General features: G+C 31.6%; 2 protein-coding genes across 2 annotated transcripts in view; both read left to right on the top strand.

The window, feature by feature from the left end:
• Window positions 1-414: 414 nt before the first annotated feature.
• Window positions 415-6786, top strand: LOC145601425 (agamous-like MADS-box protein MADS4). Its single transcript, XM_081657442.1, has 8 exons — window positions 415-718; window positions 3043-3121; window positions 4420-4487; window positions 4590-4689; window positions 5512-5553; window positions 5664-5705; window positions 6230-6363; window positions 6475-6786. The coding sequence occupies exons 1-8, from the start codon at window positions 534-536 to the stop codon at window positions 6551-6553; spliced, it is 729 nt and encodes a 242-aa protein (XP_081513568.1). The 5' UTR covers window positions 415-533; the 3' UTR covers window positions 6554-6786.
• A 10753-nt stretch (window positions 6787-17539) lies between these two features.
• LOC145600991 (agamous-like MADS-box protein AGL27) overlaps window positions 17540-26707 on the top strand; it is a 31462-nt gene continuing 22294 nt past the window's right edge. Inside the window, exon 1 of the mRNA XM_081656888.1 lies at window positions 17540-17854. Coding sequence (XP_081513014.1) covers window positions 17658-17854 — 197 coding nt within the window. The 5' untranslated portion in view covers window positions 17540-17657. The remainder of the gene's footprint in view (window positions 17855-26707) is intronic.

Below are 26707 nucleotides of genomic sequence, written 5' to 3'. Positions count from 1 at the left end.
GTTAAGCGCTTCCCAAGTTCCAACAAATATTCTCTTTAAAATAAATGACTAAAGAAATTGTGAAAATCCTTATATGTTATTACCCGTATCCGTAAACACTAAAACGCAACATTTTAAGATTTACGACCCTTCAAATAATACTCCATATAACTTTCTACATCCAAAGTAATTACCACCCCAATTTTACACCTCCAAACTTAAGTAGCTAGGAATCTAGGACAAGTTCCATCAAAAAAAATCTCAACTAGGACATGGCATCATTGGCCCACAATTTTTCATTTTTATTTTTTTTTCTTTAATTTACCTAAAAGTAATTAATTGAACAAACAAATGTTATCAGTTCATGATTAGAGATTAAAGAGTATCATACATCTAATTCAATAAAGTCCCCTCATAAAATAATTCATCAAAAAAAAAAAAAAGCAAACAAATTCCTGAATAAAAAGAAAGGAGCTACCTTTCTTTGTTATTGAGAGGAGAGAGAGAGAGAGAGAGAGAGAGAGAGAGAAAAAGTAGAAGAAAAGGAGAAGAAAATGGGGAGAGGAAGAGTGGAGTTGAAGAGGATTGAAAACAAGATCAACAGACAAGTAACATTTGCAAAGAGAAGAAATGGTCTTTTGAAGAAAGCTTATGAACTTTCTGTACTTTGTGATGCTGAAGTTGCTCTTATCATCTTCTCCAATCGAGGAAAACTCTATGAGTTTTGCAGTAGCCCTAGGTTTGTTTTTTTTTACACCTTTCCTCCTTTTCTTTTCAAAATTCGCCCCGGGACATATGGTTTCTAATGACGATTCATGTTAGCCGACTCCAAATTAACTTAAACTTTGTATTTTTTGTTGTTGTTATAAAAATTCTTAAAACAATTTAAAGAGACTAAGCTACCTACATACTTATATCAATAAAGTTTGCTTTTTTATATGTAAAGAAAAATAAAAGAAGAAATTTTGTTTGAAGTTTTTAAGGATCTTGAGAAAGAGGTGGGAAAGAAGGGCATAGGTTTCCGTTTTGGTGAATGTCTCAGCGTTTTTAGCAGTTTTTTTTTGTGTATTCCCTTATTTTTATTTTTAAAAAATTGAAATGGGAGTTTGGGTTTATTTAATTTTAAAAATTAATTTCTTGTGTTTTGTGTGTTTAGTTTTGAATAGCATTAGATCTGGTCTCATGTAATATTTGTCCTGTGTTTGGTTTTACTAACAATAGCCTCTACTTCCCAACCTTCTTTTTCTGTTTTTTTGGTTCCATTTTTATGCTAAACCAAACTTTGTATTAATTCATCTTCTTCCTACTTTTCTTCTCTCTTCCTCTCTTGCTTTTTAAATCAGTTTTTTGCAACAAATTTTTAATTTTGAATTTTCTTTTCTGGAGTTTTATTTTCAGTTCACCTTAAATTTGAAACATATCAATTTTAAAGATCTTGGTTTTCAAATTACATATTTTTAATTTTTCATTTAATCGGCGAGGAAGATTCAAATGATTTTAAGTTAAATCAATTTCCGTCACAGCAAATATAATATTGTTTGAGGAATTGAGTCCCCAAAACAAGTTTGAGTTTTGTTAAATTTTTAACATTGATCAGCTGCTTTACATTCTTGAATGTGCTCAATTTTGTATTTATTAGGGTTTCTGTTTTAATGATTCATCCTAGGTTTAAGGTAATCATTTGGGATTTGTTCCATCTTGAATTAATTAATTAATTAATCAATTAAATCCCTTTTCATGATTTCAACTAATAAGGGCTTACAGCTACATGCCTAGATTTGGGGTGGTAATATTTATTTATTTGAAAAAATAATTATTGCTGAAAAAACAAAACTTTTTTGTATCATTAGGGTTTTATACTTTTCTTTAAATCTCTGATTTCAAAATTGCCAGGTTTCTGAATTTTCAGATTACCAGGAATTTCTCCTGATATTCTTAGATCTGTAAAATTTGAGTTGATTTAATATTTTTTGGGCAATCTCTTGCTCTCTTAAGAGAATGAGACAAGATAATCATTATTTCAGCAAGAAACCAGTGGATTTCTAGCAAAATCCATCTGAAATGCTTAATTGTATTTTGGGTTTCAAGACTCTTAAAAATTGCTTTTATTTTTTTGGGTTTTGTGAAGCCTCATGAAACAAACAGCTAAGATGACAAGGGGTTGAAGTCATTGGTATCCACACAAAATATCCAATCATATTTCCCTGAAGATCCATGTGATTTGAGTACATGAAATGATTTTAGTGTTTGGTTTTTATTTCCATAAATATATGGGAGTTATCTTTGTTTAGGAAAATTAAAAGTTACTAATTCATGAGTTTAGTCTTGTTTTCATGGAAATCTGATCTGATCCAGACATTAATTAGTATATGCATTTGGCTCTTGTCTTAATATTCAATATATTGTATGTTTGAAGAGAAAAGCTTTACACCCTATTTTAGGGTAGTTAAACTTTAATTGTAATGTTTTTGGATGGGTGCGTGGACATTAAAAAAAAAAACCAATTTTAATCCTGATGAATATATAAATGTCGATTAAAGCTTTGTTTGCCCTAGAGCGCAAATAGTTGTGTGCAATTGGAAGATATCAATAGATTAGTGCCTACACTATCTCCTAAGAAGCCACACTTAGCTAGGTAACAAGATACAAGCATGCTAGTTTTTTAATTTCTTGCAAACTGCATTGAAAATCTTGCAATTGATGCAAGAGCTACTTGTCAATTTGTCATGCTCGGTCTCTAACTCTTACTACAAAGGATTGCTTTAAGAAGTAGAACAATGCTACTTGCTGAAGAAGTGTTTAGCTTAATTTATTGCTTTCTGCAGCATACATATATCATATACGTTTCTCATATATATTGATCATATGATTTGCATAATTATTCTTCTCTACACAGTCTCATGTAAGACTGTAAGAGTGCAATACTGTAAGATGACCATAGAAGGTCTTATGATTGAATGAATAAAGATTGAAGATTTAATTTGTTTTTATTTTTGTTTTCAAAAATTCTCGAATATATATCTCAATTGAAGTTTCTCACTCTATATATTCTTTGCCATCTAGCATGCTCAAGACTCTAGAGAGGTATCAAAAGAGCAACTATGGACCACCAGACAACACCGTCTCTACAAGAGAGGCCCTGGTATGTAAATTATCCATGAAAATTTAGTTCTCATAATTGTCTTGTATACTTTTCATTTGCTTAATTTGCTGAAAATTCAAGGAGTATACCCATAATATGTTTAGAAAATGACTGAATTCTCGAGTGACTGACTGGCTGACCATGGCTAGGATGCAAAAGGGTTACAAGCAAGTTGGAAATTGATGATGAATTTGAAATTGAGATAAACAAGAGCAGAAAAAATGAGGTCATAAGAAATGCATTAGAAGCCATATCATAATGATTTGGAAATTAAAATCAACATTACATATTAAATTACTGATTTTGCTCTGAATGGATGATTGTTGAGATTGTGGCTTACACAAGATGATTGGTAGAATTTATAACATTAATTTCCTACATTCCCACATAATCATTTGATAAGGTTATGCAAGCTGATTTATAAGTTGTTAATCATTGTATTGGTATTCCAAACTGACATACATACTCCATATTAACAATTTTAACCTTACAAGTAATAGAGCATTGATATTCTGAGTGGTCGGTGAAGAAAATAATATGTACAAAGTTAGTTGAATATGGTGGGATTAAATGGTTGGGAGGGAATATTGATTAGAGCCTTAGAGTTAGTAGAATCAAGTGTAACAACTTAAGTTTAAGTACATTCAATTATGTTACTTTTATTTATGCTTGTTTTTAAACCAAACAAATGTATGATTTCTCATTTACCACACCTTAAATATTGCTTGCTTAATGTCATGCCATTGGTGGAATGTAAACCCTAATGTGCTATTGACTAATACTTTAACCTTAAGTTCATCAACTTATAGCATGTTCACTTTCTAGAAAAATATTAACAATTCGGTTTTCTTTTTTTTCTTTATTAATAATAATGATTAGTTATTAAGTTGAGTTCAAGTTTCTCAAATTTTCATCTCTAATGGAGTTAAAAATCCACTTTTGACTTATGAATGAAGTAATGGGGGAAAATAAATTAAATGCCATAATATGATGCATCTTTTATATTGTGAATGAGAAGACAACTATTATAGTTTATATTATGTACAAGATTAAGGATCAATCATACACAAGTACACGAGCTCGGTCTATTTGTCTTATAACACATCCCATTGTTTTTGTTAAGTTTTTTCGATTCATCTATTCGTTTGGCATTTCATCTTTTGAATAGATAGAAATCTTTGGATCGATGCTATTATTGGATTTATTTAGTGATTCATTTCAGTTCTATATTAATACTCAAACTCTTTCCTAACTAATTTTAATGTATTCATGCTTCTCCTTGGTTGTAATGAATGAAGGAAATAAGTAGCCAGCAAGAGTACCTAAAGCTTAAAGCGCGTTATGAGTCCCTGCAGCGGACACATAGGTCAGAGGGATCTGCTAGTTACATGTCAATTGTTCTTTCATTAAAATTTGTGGTTACGAGCATTGACTAAAGCTATGATGTTTTTCCATATACTGTTGTTAGGAATCTCATGGGAGAAGATCTTGGTCCCCTAAGCAGCAAGGAGCTTGAATCTCTTGAGAGGCAGCTTGATATGTCACTGAAGCAGATCAGATCAATTAGGGTACTAAATTGAATCCTTCCCTTTTTACATGCTTATTATAGTTGGTGAAAATTGTATTGGAAGAATATGGTTTGCAAGTGTATACTTTCTCTTACCATGAAGAAAGTATAATACTTGGACTCTACAATAAGTAGTGCCATTTATACTAAAGTGTGGTCCATAGCTTTTATGGTCTACATAGATATTTGGGTATGCATGCAATGAACGTAGCTAGCTAGTTTTTGAATGATGTTTTGTTGATAAGCTTTCGAAAATTGAACTGATTAATTAGGATACTCTTGTCACATATATTTTTCGATATCTCATATCTCTAACACTAATACATTTGTAGTTGGTGTTAACTAGAAACCTGTCATCTAAGCAGAATATGGTTTTTTGGAACGTCTACTTTCCCTAACAACGAATAAATGTGCATACAGAAGTTTTTGATTGTTTTTACCACCATTATGTTTCTTTCGCGATAAATCATTCCAACATATGATTGAATTCTTAGAGAAATTGCACATGGACTCTACTAGCAGTGTCATCATCTCCTTTATCTATACTGAAGGGTGAAATTTGACTGAGATTATATTTATTTAGTCAAACTCAGCTCATCATATTTAGATAGACATGGAATTCGAGTTACCTTAGTCCTTGCAGTCCTCTCTCTAAAAACCGTCTAGATGAGAGAGTGCTATGATATTTTGAAACTAGCCAACTCGATCTAACTCATTTGATAGGCCAAGTAGTATGCGTACGTACAAAATTGTTCATGGCTTTTCGTCTTACTGTTTTGGAAGTTTTTTTTTTTTTTTTTTTTTAACATTCTATTCCTTGCAGACACAGTGCATGGTGGATCAACTCACTGATCTACAAAGGAAGGTAAACTAGCTACTAGTAGGCTTGTAGATAATAATTTTCGAGGAACCACAAATTCTTACCAATTCACCAAAACCATTACCTAACTCAATAGAATATCTTTGCTGCTGCAGGAACACATGCTTAATGAAGCAAACAGAACTCTAAAACAAAGGGTGCGTAGCTTATCTTCCTTTTTATTCCCTCCCCCCACATCATCATTTTACCTCCATGTGGTTGCATAGTTTTCGTATTAGTTGTTCGCAAAATAACTATCTATGCACATGAGACAACTAATTTGGGACAGAGGAAGTACAATATGTTAGATTTGAAATACATCATCATCATTTTTTATAGATTTGCTATGGTTGATGATTTGGAAGTGGATGGTTGAGATACAATATGTTAGATTTGAAATAGGGGTGGTGCAATTAAAAATTTAGATACTTAAAAGGTGGTTTAATTAAAAAAAAAAACATAAAAGGTGATTTTTTTCAAAAAAGTTGAACATAAAAGGTGGTTTTTACCAATTTTACCGCTTTATAATGACTGAATTATCAAAGCCACTTGCATGATTTCTGTCTGTGATTATACTTGGTACTATATATTATTTTGCAAAATTTAATTTGTACCTAGACTTGAGTAAAACTATTGTTGTAGTGTATCCTTATCTGTGTTACGTTACAATAAATTGGCGCAGTTGATTGAAGCAAACCAAGCAAGTTCTCTTCAATGGGGGAATGTGCAAGATGTTGGTTACGGTAGACAGCCTGCTCAACCTCATGATGATACCTTCTTTCACCCTCTTGACTGTGAACCAACACTGCAAATGGGGTACGTATGCCACCTTAGCGTTTCCTGTATCAATTATAAAGAACCGAGCATGACATGGGTATTACGGTATTATTACCTAGTTAGTTAAGCTAATATTGTATGGAATTGCAGTTACCAGCCTGATCCAGTAAGTGCAGCAGCCGCGGCAGGAGCTAATGCCAACAATTTCTTACCAAATTGGCTACCTTGAACATGCCTTTGATCCTAGTTAAAAAGGCTACATATAAATGGCTGTGAATTCGAGCTGTAATCCATATATATGCTGAGTGTTCTCTTGTCATAATTCACAAGACCAAAAGTATATGATTATTGTGTGTTTGTGTGTAAGAACAACTCATAACATTATTTGCTGTAATATTTTTGTACTTTGGATAATCTGCAACTGGAATATTTACTACGGAGTAGTAATACTGCATTCTAATGTTCAGCTTTTGTAAATCACTAATACGTATTTGTTGTTGTATGTATGAGTGTTCATAATCTAATTATTTAACCATCTACGGAGTATTTCTATTGGTATGTTGCATTTCCAAGCTTAGTTCAGTATGCATGAAATCTCATAATTTGATTAGTTCTAACACCTCAAACTAAGTCTCAGCTAACACAAACTTTTAAATAAAACGGATGTTCAGTAAATTACTGAACATCCATTATAAAGTGACTATAAAAGGCGCAAAAGTTGCACTAAAACGCACAAAAGTTACTGTGATATATATAAGAGTTATTTATGATTCATTGATAAATTTGACAAAAGTGATACTAAATTTGACAAAAGTGACACTAAATTTGACAAAAGTGAACTCGATGTACAGTAAATTACTGAAAACAGGGTGAATACAAAAGTAATTGCTCAACTATCGCTAATTCGCTATTGATATTTTAGTGAAATATTTAAGTTTTCGAAAGTATGAATAATATCATGAATGGGTGATCCATTATATAGAGTGGTTAAAATTGAGATTTTTTTTTTTTTTTTTTTTTGGGTCTTTAGACCACCTAAATAAATATAGCACTTTAAATAGCAGTTGATGTAGTGAAAAGATATTACATCAGAGGTCATGCATATTTGCTCAAACCTCACTAGATTCACTTTGAAAGTGTTTTTACCTTATTCATTCCTTCTCCTAAGGGACTTGGCCCAATGTAACCTAAATTGGTGGATTTGTTAAGATAAATGAGTACTCCGTAGTCTGGTTGGATCATGTTTCTCAACATATTACAGAGCGCTTTTTTTTTTTTTTTTTTTTCAAATTCAGTAAACTTAAGCCTCATCATAATTTTTGATTAAAATTGTTGAATTCTAGGTTATCTAGCATTGAAATTTGTGATCTCAAAATCTTGTGTAAAAACGAAAGTATAACTGGACCTTATTACAAGCTCAAGCAATGACATGATAAGGAATGTGGGCTTATTATTGGACCAACATCAAATTGTGATCATACTGGACTCAATGGTTGCTCATATGTGGCCCAATAATGAAGCCCATTAACTACTTTTTATATGGCCCATATTGCTTTTTTTTTTTTTCTTTCTATTTTCGTGAGAAGGAAGAGAGTTGGGGACGGGGATCCAAAGCAATTAAGCAATATCTCACCAACCTAATTTAGATTAGGCCAATAAATCGGCTTTTGTTTTCTACCACATATTTCCTTTTTGTTTTAATGTACTTTTCCCAACTTAAAGATATTACAACTTGCATGTAGGGAGGCAAAAAGACACGTGGTTTTCCAGAAAAGGAAAACGACGTACAGAGAGCAATAGGGTCGTAGGGACTAGGGACTAGGGACTGGAGAGTACTCCAACTGTATTTACAAGGGCTTTTTCAGCTCATTTTCAGTTCAGTTCAGCTTCAATATACTTAGTTTAGTTTAATTCAGTTCTTATCTTAAATTTCTTCTTTCATAAAATATTCAATTCAGCTCTAATAAGTTCAACTCAGTTCAGTCAATTAAAAAAAACCTTAAGTCTGTATTTTATCCTTAGGTAACCAAAATCACAAGGCTATTTCTATTTAAAGGTTGTACTTTTTGTCTTTTTGATAAAATTACTCTTTTTTTTATATGATTTGTCATCTTTGTTTCTTTTTTGTACTTTTTAACGTTAAGGACTTGTTCTCTTCACCTGAAATAAGTAGATCTGGTCTGAATTTTTTAAGGTCTGATCTGATTTAATAATTTGACTAAACTTTGACCGCATTTTAATACTAATCTATAAAGAAAAATATTATCAAAATGGATCTTGTTAGATTCGTCTAATTATAAACTTTTAAATATGCAATGTTTATAAAAAATTTTAATACGCAATTAACGATATTAAGTGATAAGTAAATGATAATCAAAAGTTCTGATCTGAATCTTTCTTATCTGATCTGAATTTATTAATGAATCAGTAATAAGTATCTGAAATAAGTTGAAGAAAACAAGTGCTTAGTTCCAACACTTTCTCTCTCATTCTCTTCAATAATTTCCAAATACTCCCTCTGCTCCATAATACATGAGACGTTGAACTTTTTTCACTATTTATACGTTAGGTTTGACCATAACTTTTTACTAACATAACAAAAATATATTTTATCATAAAAAAATGTTGTTAGATAGGTTTTAATATAAAGTTTCATAATACAATTTTAAAATAATTTTCACTATTATTTAATTATATAAAAATAAAGTCAAACTAATGCATTGTCTGTGTAATATGTGTAATATTTGACTGTATAATGTATTATGGGACAGACAAAGTACTTTATCTTTCTTAATTTCTACCTCTCTCTAACCTCACATGCATATTTGTACACTCAATCATTAGTTTTAAGCAATCTACTAGTACTTTTCGAATTCCTGTAAAAATAAATAAATAAATAAAAGGGCTTGTAAATAAGGGACTAAGGGAGTCTTTGTTTATGGAATGAAGGAGGTATATATATTAGTACTATACTAGTATACTCTGCATGCATCTTATGGAATGAAGGAGGTATATAAAATATACCACTCCCTCTGTCCCCCTTTTGATAGTCCATTATGGTCAAATTTTAGGGCATGTTCACATTTACTGAACTAAGCTGAACTGAACTGAACCGAGCTGATTGGAGCTGAACTGAACTGAAATGAATAGAGCTTAAATGAATATTTTATGAGAGAGGGAAATTAAGAGCTGAACTGAACTGATTGGAGCTGAACTGAACTGAAATTAAGTAAATATAAACAGGCCCTTAGTCCCATAATGTTCACCCCTTTTGTTTTTTTCAACAACCATTAATATTACTACTTCCGTCCCCTTTTGATAGTCCCTTATGGGCATTTTTCAAGGGAATTAATAAACACAAATAAGAATAGTAAAAGTATATTGAAAAGGTAAATTAATATTGGGTATGCAAAAAAGTAGCGAGAGAAAGTAATAAAAGTACATGGGAAAACAAAATTTATATGGGAAATATAAATTTGCACAAGTATTGTTGCAACTTGGAGGGAATTTTGGTAAAAAATTAAAATTAATGGTTGTTGGAGAAAGCAAATGGGGTGAATATTTTGGGACTAAAATTTGTCCATAAGGGACTATCAAAAGGTGACGGAGGGAGTAATTTTTTTACCAAAATTCCCTCCAATTTGCAACAATACTTGTGCAAAATTAAATTTCCCATGTAAATTTTGTTTTCCAATGTACTTTTATTACTTTCTCAATCTACTTTTTTTGCATACCCAATATCAATTTACTTTTCCAATGTACTTTTACTATTCTTATTTGTGTTTATTAATTCCCGTGAAAAATGCCCGTAAGGAACTATCAAAAGGGGACGGAGGGAGTATCTTTGTTCTAAAATAATTAACACAATTTGACTTTTTGCACTTTTATATACTCCCTCCGTCCCAAAAAGAACGACCCATTTGGCCAAAACTTTGTCCCAAAAAGAATGACCCATTTGCATTAAAACACCCACCAATTTGCTACAATATTTGTGCAAAATTAGCTTCCCCATATAAAAAATTTGATTTTCCATGTTATTTAATTACTTTCTCTCTCTATTTTTTTTATAAACCCCATGTAAATTTATCTTTCCAATATACTTTTACTTCTTTTTACTTAACTTCCTTAATACCGGCGTAATCAACCCAAATGGGTCGTTCTTTTGGGACAGAGGGAGTACTAACCTTCCCTCTAGATTTTACTACAGTAATATATTAAAAACAAATACAGAGTTTTGTTTAATTTAATTATTTTTAATTATTAGTGCATCGACAATAAGTGTGTTAAATTTAATAAATCGTATAAAGTAGGTTGTAGAGATACTACGGAATTAAGAAAAAAAAATTGAGTATATATTACGAAGTACTCCCTCATTTTAAAATACTTGCTCCACTTTCCTTTTCCGACCGTTCTTAAATAATTGCTCCATTTCCTTAGGAAAGGTTTTATAATATTTAATTAAATTTTCTTATCTAGTGGACCAAACATAAATCATACGAAGTATTTTATTAATTTCATATTCTCTCTCCTTTATTCTCTCCATTACTTTTACTTTATACAAATTTTATTCTTCCATCCATCTCACTACCTCCATACTTTAATAATTTTTTCAATTTCTCTTAAAACTTCGCACAGAAATTGAGCAAGTATTTAAAAACGGATGGAGTATAATGCTGTACAGCACAATAAAGATATACGGCCTTTTTATAATTAAAAAATAGTACGGAATTTTATTTTATTTTTATTTTTTTGAAGAAAATAAAAAATACGGAATTAAAAATAAAGAGAGTACTCCATAAGCAACCATCTCAATCCGACAATAATTATAGACTAACAGTGACACGTTAGGCGAAAAATAGCAAGAATCCCAAAAGGATAAAATGTCCGCCTTACATTCGTTATTGGCATTTAACTACTTGAAACATTCCCCCGCTTTTATTACTTATATTTATCGACTCCCTCCATTCAACTACTCGTAATATAATTTACTAACCCCATTTAACAAATCACCTAGCTTAATGCTAGCTTAATCTCTTTTTATATTTTTTTACTCCGTATTTATTTTCTGTTGAGCTCATGAGCAAACTCACATGTGAGTGAAAGTGTTGTCCCACACTGAAAGAGAAATATTGGGATGTGTATCCCACATTGAAGAGAAAAGAAAATTATGTCCACTAGATAAGGCTAAGGGACTACTCCCCTCATTACTATATGATTTTGAGTTGGAACTTTCTTAGTCGTATAAAGTGGACAGTTGTGACGGGTGTGGCTCGGACCCGTTGATCATTTTCTTTTATTACTCCATTATTATATACTTCGTTACTTGTTTAATGGAATAATCTTCACCCATCGAGGGCGTGATAATAAGTTGAAAGGGACTAATTAACTACTCGTACGTAGTGCGTATTACTCCGTATTTATTTTCAGGTCCAAATTCCAGCCATGAAAACATAATGATATACTGTACATACTTGTATTAATATATACTCCGTAGTATGTGTGTGCCATAACATCTTTTACAAGTTACAACCTAGAAAAGAGAGAACAGTAGTAGTAGAATATAGCAATTTGCCAAGTTGTGTAGTTGAGTACCAAAAGAGAGTAATCAAAGACTGACTTAGAAAACAGTCGTCAGGCCACATTTCGGCTTCGCTTCAATGACATTATCTTCATTCCCACCGCTTCATATGCACAAATCCACTTCAACTAACCGACTTTAATTTCAACCTTTTGATTTTATTTATATTTGGATTGCTTCATCGATCCACTTAATAAAATTTACTCGTCTTTTGGAATTATAGTGTTCAATTCATCTTCTTCAGACTTTATTGTTTATATACTGTGCAAGGCTGCAATTAACCTACTATTCTTTTTTAAAAAATAAACATTTGAAGTTGAGAGTTCTCAAAGCTTCATCGTGAAGTTATTTTTCTAGTGTTGGTTCATGCTTTGAGCTTTGGTTTTATTGCTTACTATAGGCTAGAATATCCTATAGTAAGGGTCTGTTCTCATTGACTGAACTCAGCTGAATTGAACTGAACTGAACTGAACTGAACTCAGCTGAACTGAACTGAACTGAACTGAACTGAACTCAACTGAACTGAACTGAACTGAAATGAATATTTTATAAGAGAAGAAAATTAGGAGCTGAACTGAACTGAACTGAATTGAGCTGAACTGAACTCAGCTGAACTGAACTGAATTTCAACGTAAGAGAACATGCCCTTTATGTTAAATATGATTATATTAAGAAATTAGACCACACCAAATAAGTTTAAAGCAGAAGATTGGCCATGGCCTATAGGCGATGGATGGAGCATGAATTTCTTTTTAAATTATTGATAACTAGACATCACAAAATCAAATTGACATGACACAAGCATGCATGTAATTGTAGAAACAACGTAGCAAACTAGCATAGGTGGCTAGCAAGCACCAAGCCGAGCCTAGCATGGCTGGCTAGGTGCGTGCTAGCGCATCGTGCTAGCAGCCACGCACAGCAGCAGCTAGCAGCCGCAGCACATGGTGCGTGCAGCAGCTAGCTGCCACAACTAGGCGTGCTAGCACAGCAGCACTAGCAGCCGCACAGCAGCAGCCCGCAACTTGGTGCGAGGCTGGGTGCGGGCTGGGCTCGGGCTGCGCTCGTGGCTTGGGCCATAGGGCCGGTCATTATGGTAAGCTTGGGGAATATGGGCGCAAGTGGGTGAGGACATGTGGCACAAGGAGAGTATTGTGTGGGGAGCAAGTATGGTCCCCTATTCTCCATGTGGTCCTCACCAACCCATTTCACATGGTAATGCCACTTGTAGACTTATTATTAGTTTGCAATTTTAATTTAATTTAGCTTTAAATTAATTAGTGGAATTTCATGATTCCACATTAATGGGATAGAAATTCTCACTCATACTTTCCTCTATAAATACCAACCTTGAGATTTGGAGTAAAGTGGTTGAGTGAGAGTTAGAAAGAGCATTCCATATTTTTGGGAAAACTCTTAAACTCCATTAACCCTTGGGTTTTGGTTGGACCTTGCTAACTCCAAGGTAGTGGACCTAAAAAGTCGTGTTCGTCCTTCGTGGGTGGATACCGTTGGAGGCACGGCATTTGCGGTGCTCAAGACTTTCAAGTAAGAGTCCGTTTTGTGAGGGCGAAGCTCGCTTCAAGGGTATGATTCGTTCTTCCTTTTCTCGTGTTTATTTATTTATGCTTTATGGTTTTATTAATTACGAGTGGTTCCTTGGGTCGGGGTTGTTTCCGCGGTGAGTCGGACTCACGAAACCCCAACAAAATAATCTCTCTCTCTCTCTAGCTCTCTCTCTCTCTCTCTCTCCTTAGCCATTAGAGGGGTTCTTCAAAACTACCTCCGATCTCTCTCTCTCCTTAGCCATTAGAGGGGTTCTTCAAAACCACCCCCGAGGACAATTTGTGTTCTTTCTCTTATAGACGGAAGCTCTAACTGTGCAACATGCAGCTTAAGACCTCAGTTGCGCAGTTAGTGATTTGGCTATTTCCAGCGAAGTATACCTGAAACAGATTTGACCTGAGTTTGACACAAAGTTTAATAATCGATCTTAGTCCTTTTTTCTCTACATTTCTTAATCTATTAGTGAACAAAATAAAAATAAAAATAAAAAATTATTTGAATTACAAGTTTCAATTTCCAAACTGTCAAAATATATACATTTTTTTTTAAAACGGTCAAAATATATACTTTGTTTGTTATTTTTAGTTGGAATGTTTAGGCTGATTTATTATTCATAAGTTATACTTTAACTATCTTCAAAGAATTGTGATTTATAGTTACAATAATGTGAAGTCTTGTGTGAATCGTCTTATTTTATACATATCATAATTAGGGTTGTTTGTGGTCCGCTTTGGTGCAGTTTGGATCTCAACCCGCACCAAACCGCAAAATTACGGTTTGTATTTTTTTCACCCACACTTATAAATTAAACCGCACAGCGAAATGCGGTTTGCAGTGCAATTTGCGGTTTAGCCACAATTTTTTAAATCACAAATGATTTTTTTTTAAATAAACTTTAATTTTATTTTAGGTTGGGATTAATAATTTATAATTCAAATGCTAAACTCTTTTTTTTTTTTACTTTTAATTAACTAATAGTCAAAGATCAGTTCATATTTTAAAATTATCTTGTACTACCTCCGGTCCAAGTTAGTTGCAACTTTGGAATATTTTATATCTCACAAATAATACCCAAAGTTGCAACTAACTTGGACCAGAGGTAGTGGCCTTGTTTGGCAATTGGCTGTTGGCTGTTGGCTGCTGGCTGTTACTCTTGGCTTGTTTGACCAGCTGTATGTATTGGCTTTTTATGTTGGCAGTTTGACTGTTGGCTGTTAAAAAATATATTTGGTAAAATTGGTTATTGGCTGTTGGCTATTTAGGGCTAAAATTACCTTTAAGGGCATTGATATGTTTTATTATCTTTCTAATAACAATAATGATTTATTTTTTTTTTTAAACTTTTACTACCAAGTAGTATCACCGCTACTCCCTATTTTTTTTTTTTTTTTTTTATAAATAATAAATTCTTTTTTTTTTTATTATTTTTTATTTTTTTTGTTTGTTTTGTAAATAGGATTATTATTTACTACTACTACTAACACTTTTCACTGTTACTTCGTATTTTTATTTTCATAATAATTTTTTTTTTTATTTTGTTGATTATTATTATTATGAAAAACCAAAATTGTGATACGAAAGATGTAAATAACAACTACATATAACAAGATAATTAAGTATAGAATAGCAAGTTTTAAAACTCAAACTCTTAAAATTATACTCACAAGGACAGGGCATATGAAAAAATGTAAATTGCAAATTCATTCCTAAAAGATGTAAATTGCAAATTCAATGTTCTAATACATATTAGCAACTACTGTACAAATTAATTTTGTATAATTAAATTTTGGGTGAAAAGGGTGATAGTAGTAAATCTAAGCAGCAAACACTAATAAAGACGTCATTTTGCTTCCTCTTCATTATGCTCATGCATTAAGCTAGTTGGGATCTCACTTTTTTGATGAGATTTTTTTTTTTTTTTAATTTTTTTTTTAATAAAAAACAAATCAGAACCCATACATTTGCAAATTGAGATCTCAACAATTTTGTTTTAACTAACCAATAAGGCTTCTTATTAAATTCTTCCCTAATTAAAAGATAATTAAAGAGCTTCATGGTAAATTCTACCTCAAATTTCACCAAATTAAATGAGCATTTTTTACAGATCTAAAAAACTTAATAACCACAAAAATAAAAATAAAAATAAAAAAAGTAACCAAGTAATGTAGTCATGCAGATGCCGGAGCTTGATTATGAATTTATACTCCGCCGCTCCGGACGCTCTAGTGAAAGTGATACCTTCACCCAAACTTCTCCCAAATTCTCTCTGTAGTATAGTAGCAGTATAGTGGGTAATTTGGTTTTTGGAGAGAGAAAGGTAATTGAGATGAGAATGATAATAGGTGTCATGAGGGATAAAAATGTAATTGTTATCATTTAAGCCAAAAGCCAACCCAAAAAAGCTACTCTCACTAGCTTTTGGCGGAAAAGCTGGCTTTTTAGCCAACCAAAAAGCCAATTAACCAAACATAAATTTTGGCTGTTTGACCACTTCCAAAAGCCAAAAGCCAAAAGCCAAAAGCTATACAAAAAGCCATCAAAAAGCTACTTACCAAACAACCCCAGTATATTTTTTTTACATAATGTTATAATGGTTTAACAATTTGCAATGCAGTTTGATCTGACATTATTTGGAAACCACACCCCGCGGTTGGTAATTTTTGGAAATCGCAACACAATTTTCACATTGCAATAATTGCGGTTTGGTACGGTCTAGATTGCACCCTTCGTGTTTTTTCAAGTGTTACAGTTTGACTGACACATAGTTTTAGGCATTTTATTTTACTTAAATAAAATACGGAGTAAGAGGTAAGTACGGCAGCTGAAGTATTAAAAAATTATAAAAGAAAAATAGTGGGGTTTATAGTTTATGAAAAAATAATGAATGTAAAAAAATAATAATTTTCAATTTAATTTTATTTAATATCTTATGTATTTGGTAACGTCGAATCTCTATCGTAGATATCATATGACTTTTAATTAATGAAATTTTTTGCTATTCTAAAAAAAAAATAAAAATAAAATACGGTCGTGCTTTCATAAGTGTTACACTTTCTTTTTTGGCAAGAGCTACATTTTAATATTATATCTCTCCCCTCCCCTCTCATGGTCCCTACTCAAATCCACAACTATTTTTTTTTATTATTTTTATCCTATCACATTAATTACTTTTCAATAAATTATTAACTTCACTATCTTTATTTTTACAATTTTTTACTCCCTCCGTCCCAAAAAGAACGACCCATTTGGCCAAAACTTTGTCTTAAAAAGAATGACCCATTTGCATTAAAACACCCACCAATTTGCTATAATATTTGTGCAAAATTAGCTTCCCCATATAAAAATTTGATTTTCCATGTTATTTTATTACTTTCTCTCTCTATATTTCACAAACCCCATATAAATTTATCTTTCCAATATATTTTTACTTCTTTTTACCTAACTTTCTTAATACTCGCGTAATCAACCCAAATGAGTCATTCTTTTTGGGACGGAGGGAGTAATACTCTAACTACCGGTCAAAGTGTAACATTTTTTTAAACACGGAGAGAGTATACATTAAAACAAGTTTAACAAGTATTCTCATGACTCCATATATATTTTTTCTTAATTTAAAAATTATTGTACAAAATTATGAATTGTGTATAAAGTCAAATTGAGACAAAAATGGAAGGATGAGACCGAAAGATGGAAACTAAAAAAAATATAAAATAAAATAAAGACTAGAATGAGTCACACAAATACACAATAATTTATTACCGTAACATTTACATGTACAAGTATACAACGTAGGAAGATAATGACGCGATGTGTCAAAAACCCTTCCACAACATTAAACAATTTTTAATGTTATAGAAAACAATCACATATACCGATGAAATTAATTACTAAAAATAGAAGAAGAAAATAAAAAAAGAAAAAGGATAACCCATAAAAAAAAGGAATACAGTACTCAAATTCCACTCTAGTCCAAAAAAATTAAAAAAACCACGTGTAGTTTAAAAAATCAGTCCAATCAAAAAAAATCATGTCCTCCAATTGTGTGTGTCAAAATTTATCGCTCCCTATCTCTCTCTCACTCAACAAAACCAAACAGTATATTGGGGTTTTCTTCTTTATTTCTCATAAAAAAAAACTTGATTCATCTTCAACCAAATTAGAGATAAGTATAAGAGATCGAAGCGGTACGATGGGAAGAAGGAAGATAGAGATGAAGCGAATCGAAGATAAAAGCAGTCGTCAAGTTACGTTTTCGAAACGGCGCTCTGGATTAATCAAGAAAGCTCGAGAACTTTCCGTTCTTTGTGAGGTTGATGTTGCTGTTCTTGTCTTCTCTAATCGCGGTCGCCTTTACGAATTCGTTAGCGGCTCTTCTTCTTCTTCCAAGTTAGTATTCCTCTTTCTTTCTCGCTCTTATTTTATTTTTTTTTTGTTTTTTTTTTTTGAATTTTTTGTGCTCGAGTTTTGCTTTAATTTGGTTGTTCGTACAAATGGCGGAAACTTTTTTGCATTTTTGTTTCGATTTTAAAGTTTTATCTACTACTCGATAAGCTCGATCTGCACTGGTTTTTTTTTTTTTTTTTTTTTTTTTTTTTTTTTTTTTTGTTGTTGTTGTAATAATTTCGATTTTCTAGTTATTTTATTTATTTATTTATTTATGTATTTTAATAATTTATTTATTTATTGTTTAAAATGAAAATTGCACCAATTTTATGCTTAATCTTATGAAAATTTTAGTTTAGATTTTATTAAATAAATTTTGAATTTATGAGGCGGTGCTTCCATAATTAATTCTGAATTATTGAACTATTACCTTCATCCCGTCAATTAAAATAAAATTAAATTAAAATAAAAACCTTTGGAGTTATCCTTTAACTGAAGTAGTACAGTATATGTCACTGTGATGATTTGATTAGTACTATTTTATTATTATAGTATGATTTTTTTAGTTTATTATTGCTATTTTTTTTTTATGTTTTGATTTTTTAAAGTTTTAATTTCCTTGTCTTTAACAAGAATCACGTGAGTGTTTATAATTAATTGTATAATATGCTACTTTAGCTATATTTTATGATATAGTTGCTCTTAATCATGAAGTTAGTTGAATATTTAACTGTTTATCTCGTGATTAGTATATTGCATTGGATAGCGTGAGGTTGAAGCTCTTTTTTCTATTGGATGGTTTGGTTCGTTTACTTCGTTATACTATAAATAGTAGTGTGAAACTTTCCTTTTTTAGTAGCTAACCTGCAAATGAAAAAGGAAACATCGTTTAGTGAATAAATATTACGGCATACAGCACAGTATTGTTATTACGGAGTACTATTATTAATTTTTATTTTAAAATTAGCTTTTTAATTTCAAACTATGATCAAGTAACCCCCTAACTGATCGAGCAATCCCTAACCGACCGAGTAGTTACTCCGACCACACTGTGTGTATATATGAAAATTTGTGCACGTATATACATCGATTTTGACTGATTTTGTCTTTCAAAAGAACTATTCCTTTCATCACTAGAATTATTTGTATATAATTAATGATATGATTTTGATTGGTTTTTCAACCATCTATACTTTATATATTAAAAAGCGTTTCTAAAACAGAATATGTGCTACATGTCACTCTTTTTAAGCTCTATAAACGTGCCAAATCATCATTATATGCCATGTGTCATCTATTTAAACACTATAAATATAACATGTCACCTCCACAACAAGATCAGAATTAGATTTGACATTTAAAAAATGCTTACAACATGACTTGAACTTGAGACCAATAAGTACTACAATACAAGTCTTACCACCTTAGCTAACCATATATTGTGTTAATTTTTCCAACAAAATTATAGTTAACTTGGGTAAGATGATTAGTCCTTAATTGTACTATTTTATCATAGGATAATTTAACAACTTATATTACATTTTGTTATATTGAATATGGTTCTCCTAATACAAATCTTTATTCGAAATATTAAAGTTTTAAGATATTCATCAATACATTAAGCAAAATTAATCAAACGTTAATTACAAACTAGTAACTCGAGGCATCGTCCGAGCCACACACTAGTTTATTATGTTAAATTATAAGTTTATCAAATATATGTTTCCAAAAAAAAAAAAAAAAATTAACAAATATATATATAAAATTTAAACTTCATTTTACTAGTGTAAAACTTTTCCATAAATAGTAACAAGGGGCAAAAATTTAGAGGTGTACTATTTAGATGGCCTAAATTTAGTAATACGGAGTATAATGTTTCTTAATTTGGAAAAGAAAAAAAAAACTTTATTTATGTGTGCTTTTAAGTGAACGCAGTATATAGTGTATCTTGATCCTAGACTTTTCAACGTGTAGTGTTATTAGTGCGCCAAAACAGCCAAAGTCTATCCACTTGTTGTACATGTACTAGGCTTATCTTCATAGTTAAGGGAATATAAGCATTGTTGACAGTCAAAGTACTATCGATTTGATAGCTACATTGCATTTTATGTGATTTTTTTGGGAATACAGTTCCTTCTAGCATTTTAAAAGCGTTTATTTAACACGTTTTGGTAACTGTAGGTCGTATAATACCCGTATAAGGTATGAGACAATCTTTTAAGAACGGAAGAATTATAGGAGTAAGTTTTTTTGATAGTTACACACAAACTTTAAGCTTCTCCGCACTAGTATAAATTTCGTGAAAATGTTTCTTCCTTCTACTCCCTTTGTCTTTAAAAATTTGTTCCACTTTTCTTTTACGACCGTTTTTAAATACTTGCTTCATTTCCTTATTTGGACAACTTTTATAATATTTAATACTTTTCTCTCTAACTAGTGGGACTCATTTTATTACTTTTAGATTTTCTCTCCTCCAATTTACCTTCCACTAACCACACTATCTCCATATTTTAATAATTTCTCCAATTTCTCCTACAACTCCGCACATGGAGAAATGGAAAAACTATTTAAAAACGGAGGGAGTAAAATCTAGTTTGATGATAGGTTCTACCATACATCTGGATGCTATAGGTCTATGTGTAACATTCTCAACTTTCACTAGGGTTGCCCCCCCCCAACCTCCCCAAGGGTAGGGTTGTGCTTCGTAAAGATAAATCAAATTAAGTTAAGGGCCTGTTCTCATTGACTGAACTCAGCTGAATTGAATTGAACTGAATATTTTATAAGAGAAGGAAATTAGGAGCTGAGCTGAGCTGAAATGAATTTCAACGTAAGAGAACAGGCCATAACTCGTGAGAGATTCGATCAAGTTTTGATCTTTCTCTGAATCTAATGTAGATCTAAGTAGACAAAATAAAAAGTATTAGGATGGATTCCATTCTCACGAGAACTAAAGATTTTTTTGTCAACCTCAAGTAACAAGATGAACAAATTAAAGCCTTAGTTTTGTATTTGGTTTAACCCCCTTAATCAATGATGAGGAGCTCAGATAAAGAAATCCAATCCATTCAACTTTTGTAAAATAATTTAAATTAGTAACCTAACATCTTTGTAAAGATGAGATGATTAAATTAATATTCCTAAAATTATTATGTTTTTTTAGAAAAGGGTAATGAAACTAATTATCCATACCTTAACAAAGATCGCAATAAAAATCTAATAAATTCTAACTTGAAATTATGTCTTGGAATAATTTAACACTAGCTATGCTTAAGATAACTAACAACGTGTTTGGATAAAGAAAGGGGAAGGAAAAGAAGGGGAGGGAGTAGAAGAGGAGGGGAGGGAAGGAAAGAATGGTGAGTTTTTCTTCCAAATATCTCCATTGTTGGAGGGATCAATTTCCTACAATTTAATCCCTTCATTTTTCTTCCCTCCAATTATCTTCCTTTCTATTTGTTATCCAAATGAAAGATATCCCATCTCTCTATTTCTCTTCTCTTTTCCTTTTCCTCCATTTCCTTCAATCCAAACACACCGTAAATCTCTTGCTGCACTTTTATTCCACTAAAATTAAGTCTCTCTGGCTAATAATAAGAATCCCACCTACAAAATGGAACTATTAATGTAATAATGTATGTATGCATGCCTAGTAGATTAGAGATTTTTTAACGAAGAACCATCTTGTATAAAAATACTCGTATTTGTCTTAATTTGTATAATAATCCAAACCCAATTAAAAAATATTTATGTCAAGAATTGGTCTTGGGCCAATTGAAAATTGAATAAGTCCTACCATCTTTTCTATCTAATAACTTTGTTTATTTATTCTTCTTTGAAATATTTAATGTAGAATATAAGAGTGTTATTTGTATTTAAAATGGTTTCTTAGATTAAATCTAAGCTAAATAGATGTACTTAAGATTATTATGTATATCAAAAAATAAAACTAAAAGTCAAATTCATCTACACAAAATATATTACCTGAAAACTATTATACAATAATATTTAAAAGTATCGATCCGGCCGGGGCACCGCCCAGGTTAAAAACTAGTTATACTTTAAATAAAACAACTAATTAAGTTGAATGCACAAGTGCAATGATTGCCTATGTGCATGTTTTTAGAGACGCTATAAAGTCTCATATAGTCATATATGATTAAACATAAAAAAAATTACTAATTTTAAGTGGTTTCGAAAGATATTAGTATTTTCAACTGTTGATGAAGGTTATTTTATTGATATTGTTACTACCTTATATTTTCTAGAATTTATATTCTAAACTTGAGTTATGGTGTACAATTTTTAAGGTTTTAAACTTGAGCACAAGTTGGTTTTTCTTCACCGGCCTACTCTTCAGGAGCAATTCATTCGTGCAAATCCTTCCCAAAGCTAGCGTCCACACAAAAGCCTTCACCATTCACTTTAACAAGGACCTTCATGTTCAATATGAAACTTGCTAGCGGAAATGTTGGATTATTATAGGGTTCAATTCAATTTAGTAAGGAGGGATTTGCAATATTCATTATAATCTTAATAGAATTCTCGTCCGAACTTCTGTAATAATTAGAGAGCTTAGTCCGAAGAAAAAAAAAAAAACAAGTCTTTAGAGCTTCATTGGCAAACCTCATCTCCTCAAGACCTTCATGGGATGTAGTGTCCTAAAGCATTTATATTAAGGCCTCGTTTTGTCAACCAAACAACTAATCAACTTATCAAATTCCATAAATTTCATTCCACTTTCCTCATTTTATATTGTCAACCAAACAAGGCATAAGATTCAACCTTATAATCGTAGTCGTTCGATACACACACTGCTCGTCATACACCAAAATAACACATGCATATGTAAAAGAGCATGACACTATGACAAAAGACAAAAAAAAAAAAAAAAAAAACATGCGATAAAGTATGGTACTTTGTGTTATGTTATACACTTGTACCAATAATTAAAAAATAGAAAAACATATCCATGTTCCTTTATCTGTGACGCTCATTACACGTGCATTTGTGCTCCTTTAGTGAATAGTGAACTAATGCACATGTATTTATAGTACACACATTGCCTAATTACAACCTTTTTCAAGTTCTTTCTTGTCCTAATTGAATTCACATTAATCCTTCCTCACTTTAAAAGCAAAATTAGTAGGGATGGTGTGTATAGACATCGAACAAATGGGTGAACTAGACAAGAATGAAGATATAAGCCAACTTGGTTATTACAATTCGTAAGTTATTAAAACATTCACATTTCACCTAGCTATGAACTTTATGTTCCTCTGGAGTAACTATCATTTTTCTTATAACTTGAATATTTAATATATATATATATGTGTGTGATGATACTTTAGCCTCACCTTGGTTGCTTTCTAAAGTACAACTTTATTTTTAGGTAACTGTATCTCAGACAGTGTTCAACAATAGATTTAGGGGTTTTTAGTGGTTTTAACAAGTCAAACACCACGAAATTAAAAATTTAAAAAAAAAAAAAAAGGGTTAGGTAATGTAGTGATTTAGGTAATGAAACTTTTAGTGGGTTTACTAATATCTTGATGTAGAACAATATTCATTCATACCATGAGAAATTTCCAACATATATTCAAGCAAATGTAAGAAAGTTAGATCAATCATTGAGTTTGAAACAACCTAAAATATATACATCAACTACATTAAGAAAACCTAAAGTTGATCCTTTATAAGTATCTTTTAGATGATTAGACAATTAAGAACTCTTTTTTTTTTTTTTTTTTTTGAAACCCAATAAAGACCTATTTCAAAACATAGCTTCTTGATGATTTTTTAGTTGCCAATGTATAAACTTGTGCGAATGTGACATTGACAACATGAAATCACTACAAGAAGGGTCTATTAAGGGTAGTATAATACACAAAATATGTTGTCAATATATAGACGAAAATCATAATTTAAAATTACTGAGGAATAACAAGTCTGAATCTATGAATATAGACATATGTACACACATATATATACACATATACTAGCTAGTGCCTAAACTACGCTCGGATTTTAATATTAAGGTCCCGTTAACTTCATCGTATTTTTGCTGAACTGAAATTATATTTGCCGAACTTAAATTATTTTTATTGAACATAAAATAATTTTACTGAGCTGAAATTATTTTTATTGATTTTCTATTATAAGGCCCCGTTCACTTCACCTTATTTTTTCTGAAGTGAAATTATTTTTATTGAAACAAAATTATATTTGTTGAACTTAAATTATATTTGTTGAACTTAAATTATTTTTGCTGAACTTAAATTATTTTTTACTAATTTTCAATTATAATTCTTCTTTAAGAAAACTAAATTTTACTGAACTGAAATTAGTTTTACGTAACTAAAATTAAATTTACTGTACTGAACTTATTTTTACTGAACTGAAACTATTTTTACTAATGTTATTTTTTTAAGGTGAAGTGAACAAGGTCTAATTCTTCTTTTAAAAAACAGAAAATTGCTGCATTGAAATTATTTTTACTGAACTGAACTTATTTTTACTAAACTGGAAATATTTTTACTTAATATTATTTTTTTAAGGTGAAGTGAACAGGGCCTAATACTAATTGTTAAAATTGTAAATTAGTCAATTTATATTGGTTAACAATTGTTTCTATTACTTGTACAATATAGAATGTTGTCATAAATGTTTTGAGACATATAAACTAATTAATAAATTTGTTATTTTTATAATTCAAGGAAAATTTCCAAAAAAATAATAAATAAAAAAGAAAGGAAATTTTGACTTTTACCACCAAAAAATTTGGACAAATTGTTTTTTACCACCTACTCTTTTAAAAGTTGTATTTTACCACCAAATAAAGTTCTAAAAATTGTTTTCACCACCTACAGTTAAGAAAACCGTTAAATCTAACGGTGTTAAAAAAAATTCTTCGATTTTCGTGCCCGAAATATGTTCTTTATAAGTTTAGGGGGGAATTTTGGCCCTATGGGTCCAATTTGAGGTCAAAATTGATAAAAAATGATCCGAAATACCTCGTTTTGCGTGTTCACGCAATTCGATGTATTTTTAAACACGCAAAACGAGGTATTTTCGATCAATTTTTATCAATTTTGACCTCAAATTGGACCCATAGGGCCAAAATGCCCCCCTAAACTTATGAAAAACATATTTTAGGCACGAAAATCGAAGAATTCAAAAAAATTCCGTTAGATTTAACGGTTTTCTAAACGGTAGGTGGTAAAAAACAATTTTTTGAGTTTATTTGGTGGTAAAATACAACTTTTAAAGGAGTAGGTGGTAAAAAACAATTTGTCCAAATTTTTTGGTGGTAAAAGTCAAAATTTCCAAAAAGAAATGGGAGGGATAAATTCCCAGCAAAGAGAACTCCACTTTAGTATAGTATATAGATACCATGAACTTTATTCACACCATCAATGTATCAACAATTTAATGGAAACAACCATAATACTTCCTCCGTTAACCATTATCTGCAACTTTTACTATTTTTGGCCGCTAAACATTATGTGCAACAAAAAAATTTATTTCCTCTTTTGGTAAAAAAAAACTGGTGAAAAGACCACTTTACCCTCATTTAAAAAATTAAAATACAATTTACTAACTATAATAAGATTTAATTAATCACTAACTACCACCCATTCTAATTAATTATCTACTCTTCATCTTCAATTAAAGATTTCAAGTAACCAAAATCATCTCCATTCATCTTTATCTGCATTCATCTTCCCCCATATTTTCTCTCTCCTCTTTCAATCTCATTATCTCTCTTCCTTCCCTTTCTTCAACTTTCAAGAAATTCTTCAATTCGTGGTATGTTTTTCAAATTGGTGGTGATTTCGCGGTGGTTTATGTCAGATCTGAAGGGGATTTCGTGAGAATGGTAGCCTGGATTTTGTGGGGGTAGATTTTCGTTGGAGTGGGGATTTTTTCGAGGTGGTGCCTGGGTTTTGGGGAGGAGAGCTTCGTGGGGCAAGTAGCCTGGGTTTCGTGGGGTTGGTGGGTTTTATATAGGTGGCTTTCGTACTGTGGAGGTGGTGGGTTTTCATGAAGGTGTTGGTGGTGGGTTTTCGTGAAGGTGTTGGTGGTGATGGTGGGTTTTCATGGGGGTGTTGGTGGGTTTTCGTGGGGGTGTTGGTGGTGGCGGTGGTAGGTTTTCGTGGGGGTGGTGAAGCAGTGTGAGTGGTGTTGCTGGTATTGGTGGTGACAGTGGGTGGTTGGTTGGTGTTGGATCTTCTTTCTCTCTCTTCACCTTAATTACATACCCCTTTAATTTACTAATCAGAATTATGAAATTTTGCATTGGAGTCCGTGTCATGCCCCAAAGTTGCAGATAATGGTTAACGGAGGAAGTATTATTAGTATGTACAATCATGTATTTTATGAAAACCTAGTCTTTTATCCCCTTTTTTTCATAGGAAAACCAAGTTTATATATTAATTTAGGGACAAATTGTCCAAGAGTACATACAGAAAATTTTTACTAGGATAATAACCCTCCTAGGCTTCCTCTCGATCAAACGGTATTAGCTTAGCTAAATGATATGAAGTTGCCATCTCTTTAACATGTGACCAACAAATAGACTTGATTTTAGAGCTATGTACAAGAATGTTACCCAATACTAAGTCAAGATCGGCAAGGAATATTGCTCCTTTCGAGAGACGCTGAACTAATGTCTCTCAATTAGATTCCAAGATAGCCTCCTCAACCTCCTTCCAAGCCTAGAGTCATGGCCAACGCCTTTGCTTCAGCAATTTTAGGGGCCTTGGTTGGCTTAAACTCTTCATGTGGCAGAAAAAATAATAAACCCTCGACTATCTCTTGCGATGACTCCAAGCCCAATCCACCACCCCTCTTTCC

The sequence above is a fragment of the Chenopodium album genome, chromosome 21 (genome assembly GCF_948465745.1).
Source record: "Chenopodium album chromosome 21, dcCheAlbu1.1, whole genome shotgun sequence".
Lineage (NCBI taxonomy): Eukaryota > Viridiplantae > Streptophyta > Magnoliopsida > Caryophyllales > Amaranthaceae > Chenopodium > Chenopodium album.
This window is presented reverse-complemented; position numbering and strand designations above follow the sequence as displayed.

Coding starts and splice junctions, on each gene's coding strand:
- LOC145601425 (XM_081657442.1), top strand. CDS start 534: ATGGGGAGAGGAAGAGTGGAGTTGAAGAGGATTGAAAACAAGATCAAC. Junction 719..3,042: donor GAGTTTTGCAGTAGCCCTAG/GTTTGTTTTTTT, acceptor TTTGCCATCTAG/CATGCTCAAGACTCTAGAGA. Junction 6,364..6,474: donor GAACCAACACTGCAAATGGG/GTACGTATGCCA, acceptor ATGGAATTGCAG/TTACCAGCCTGATCCAGTAA.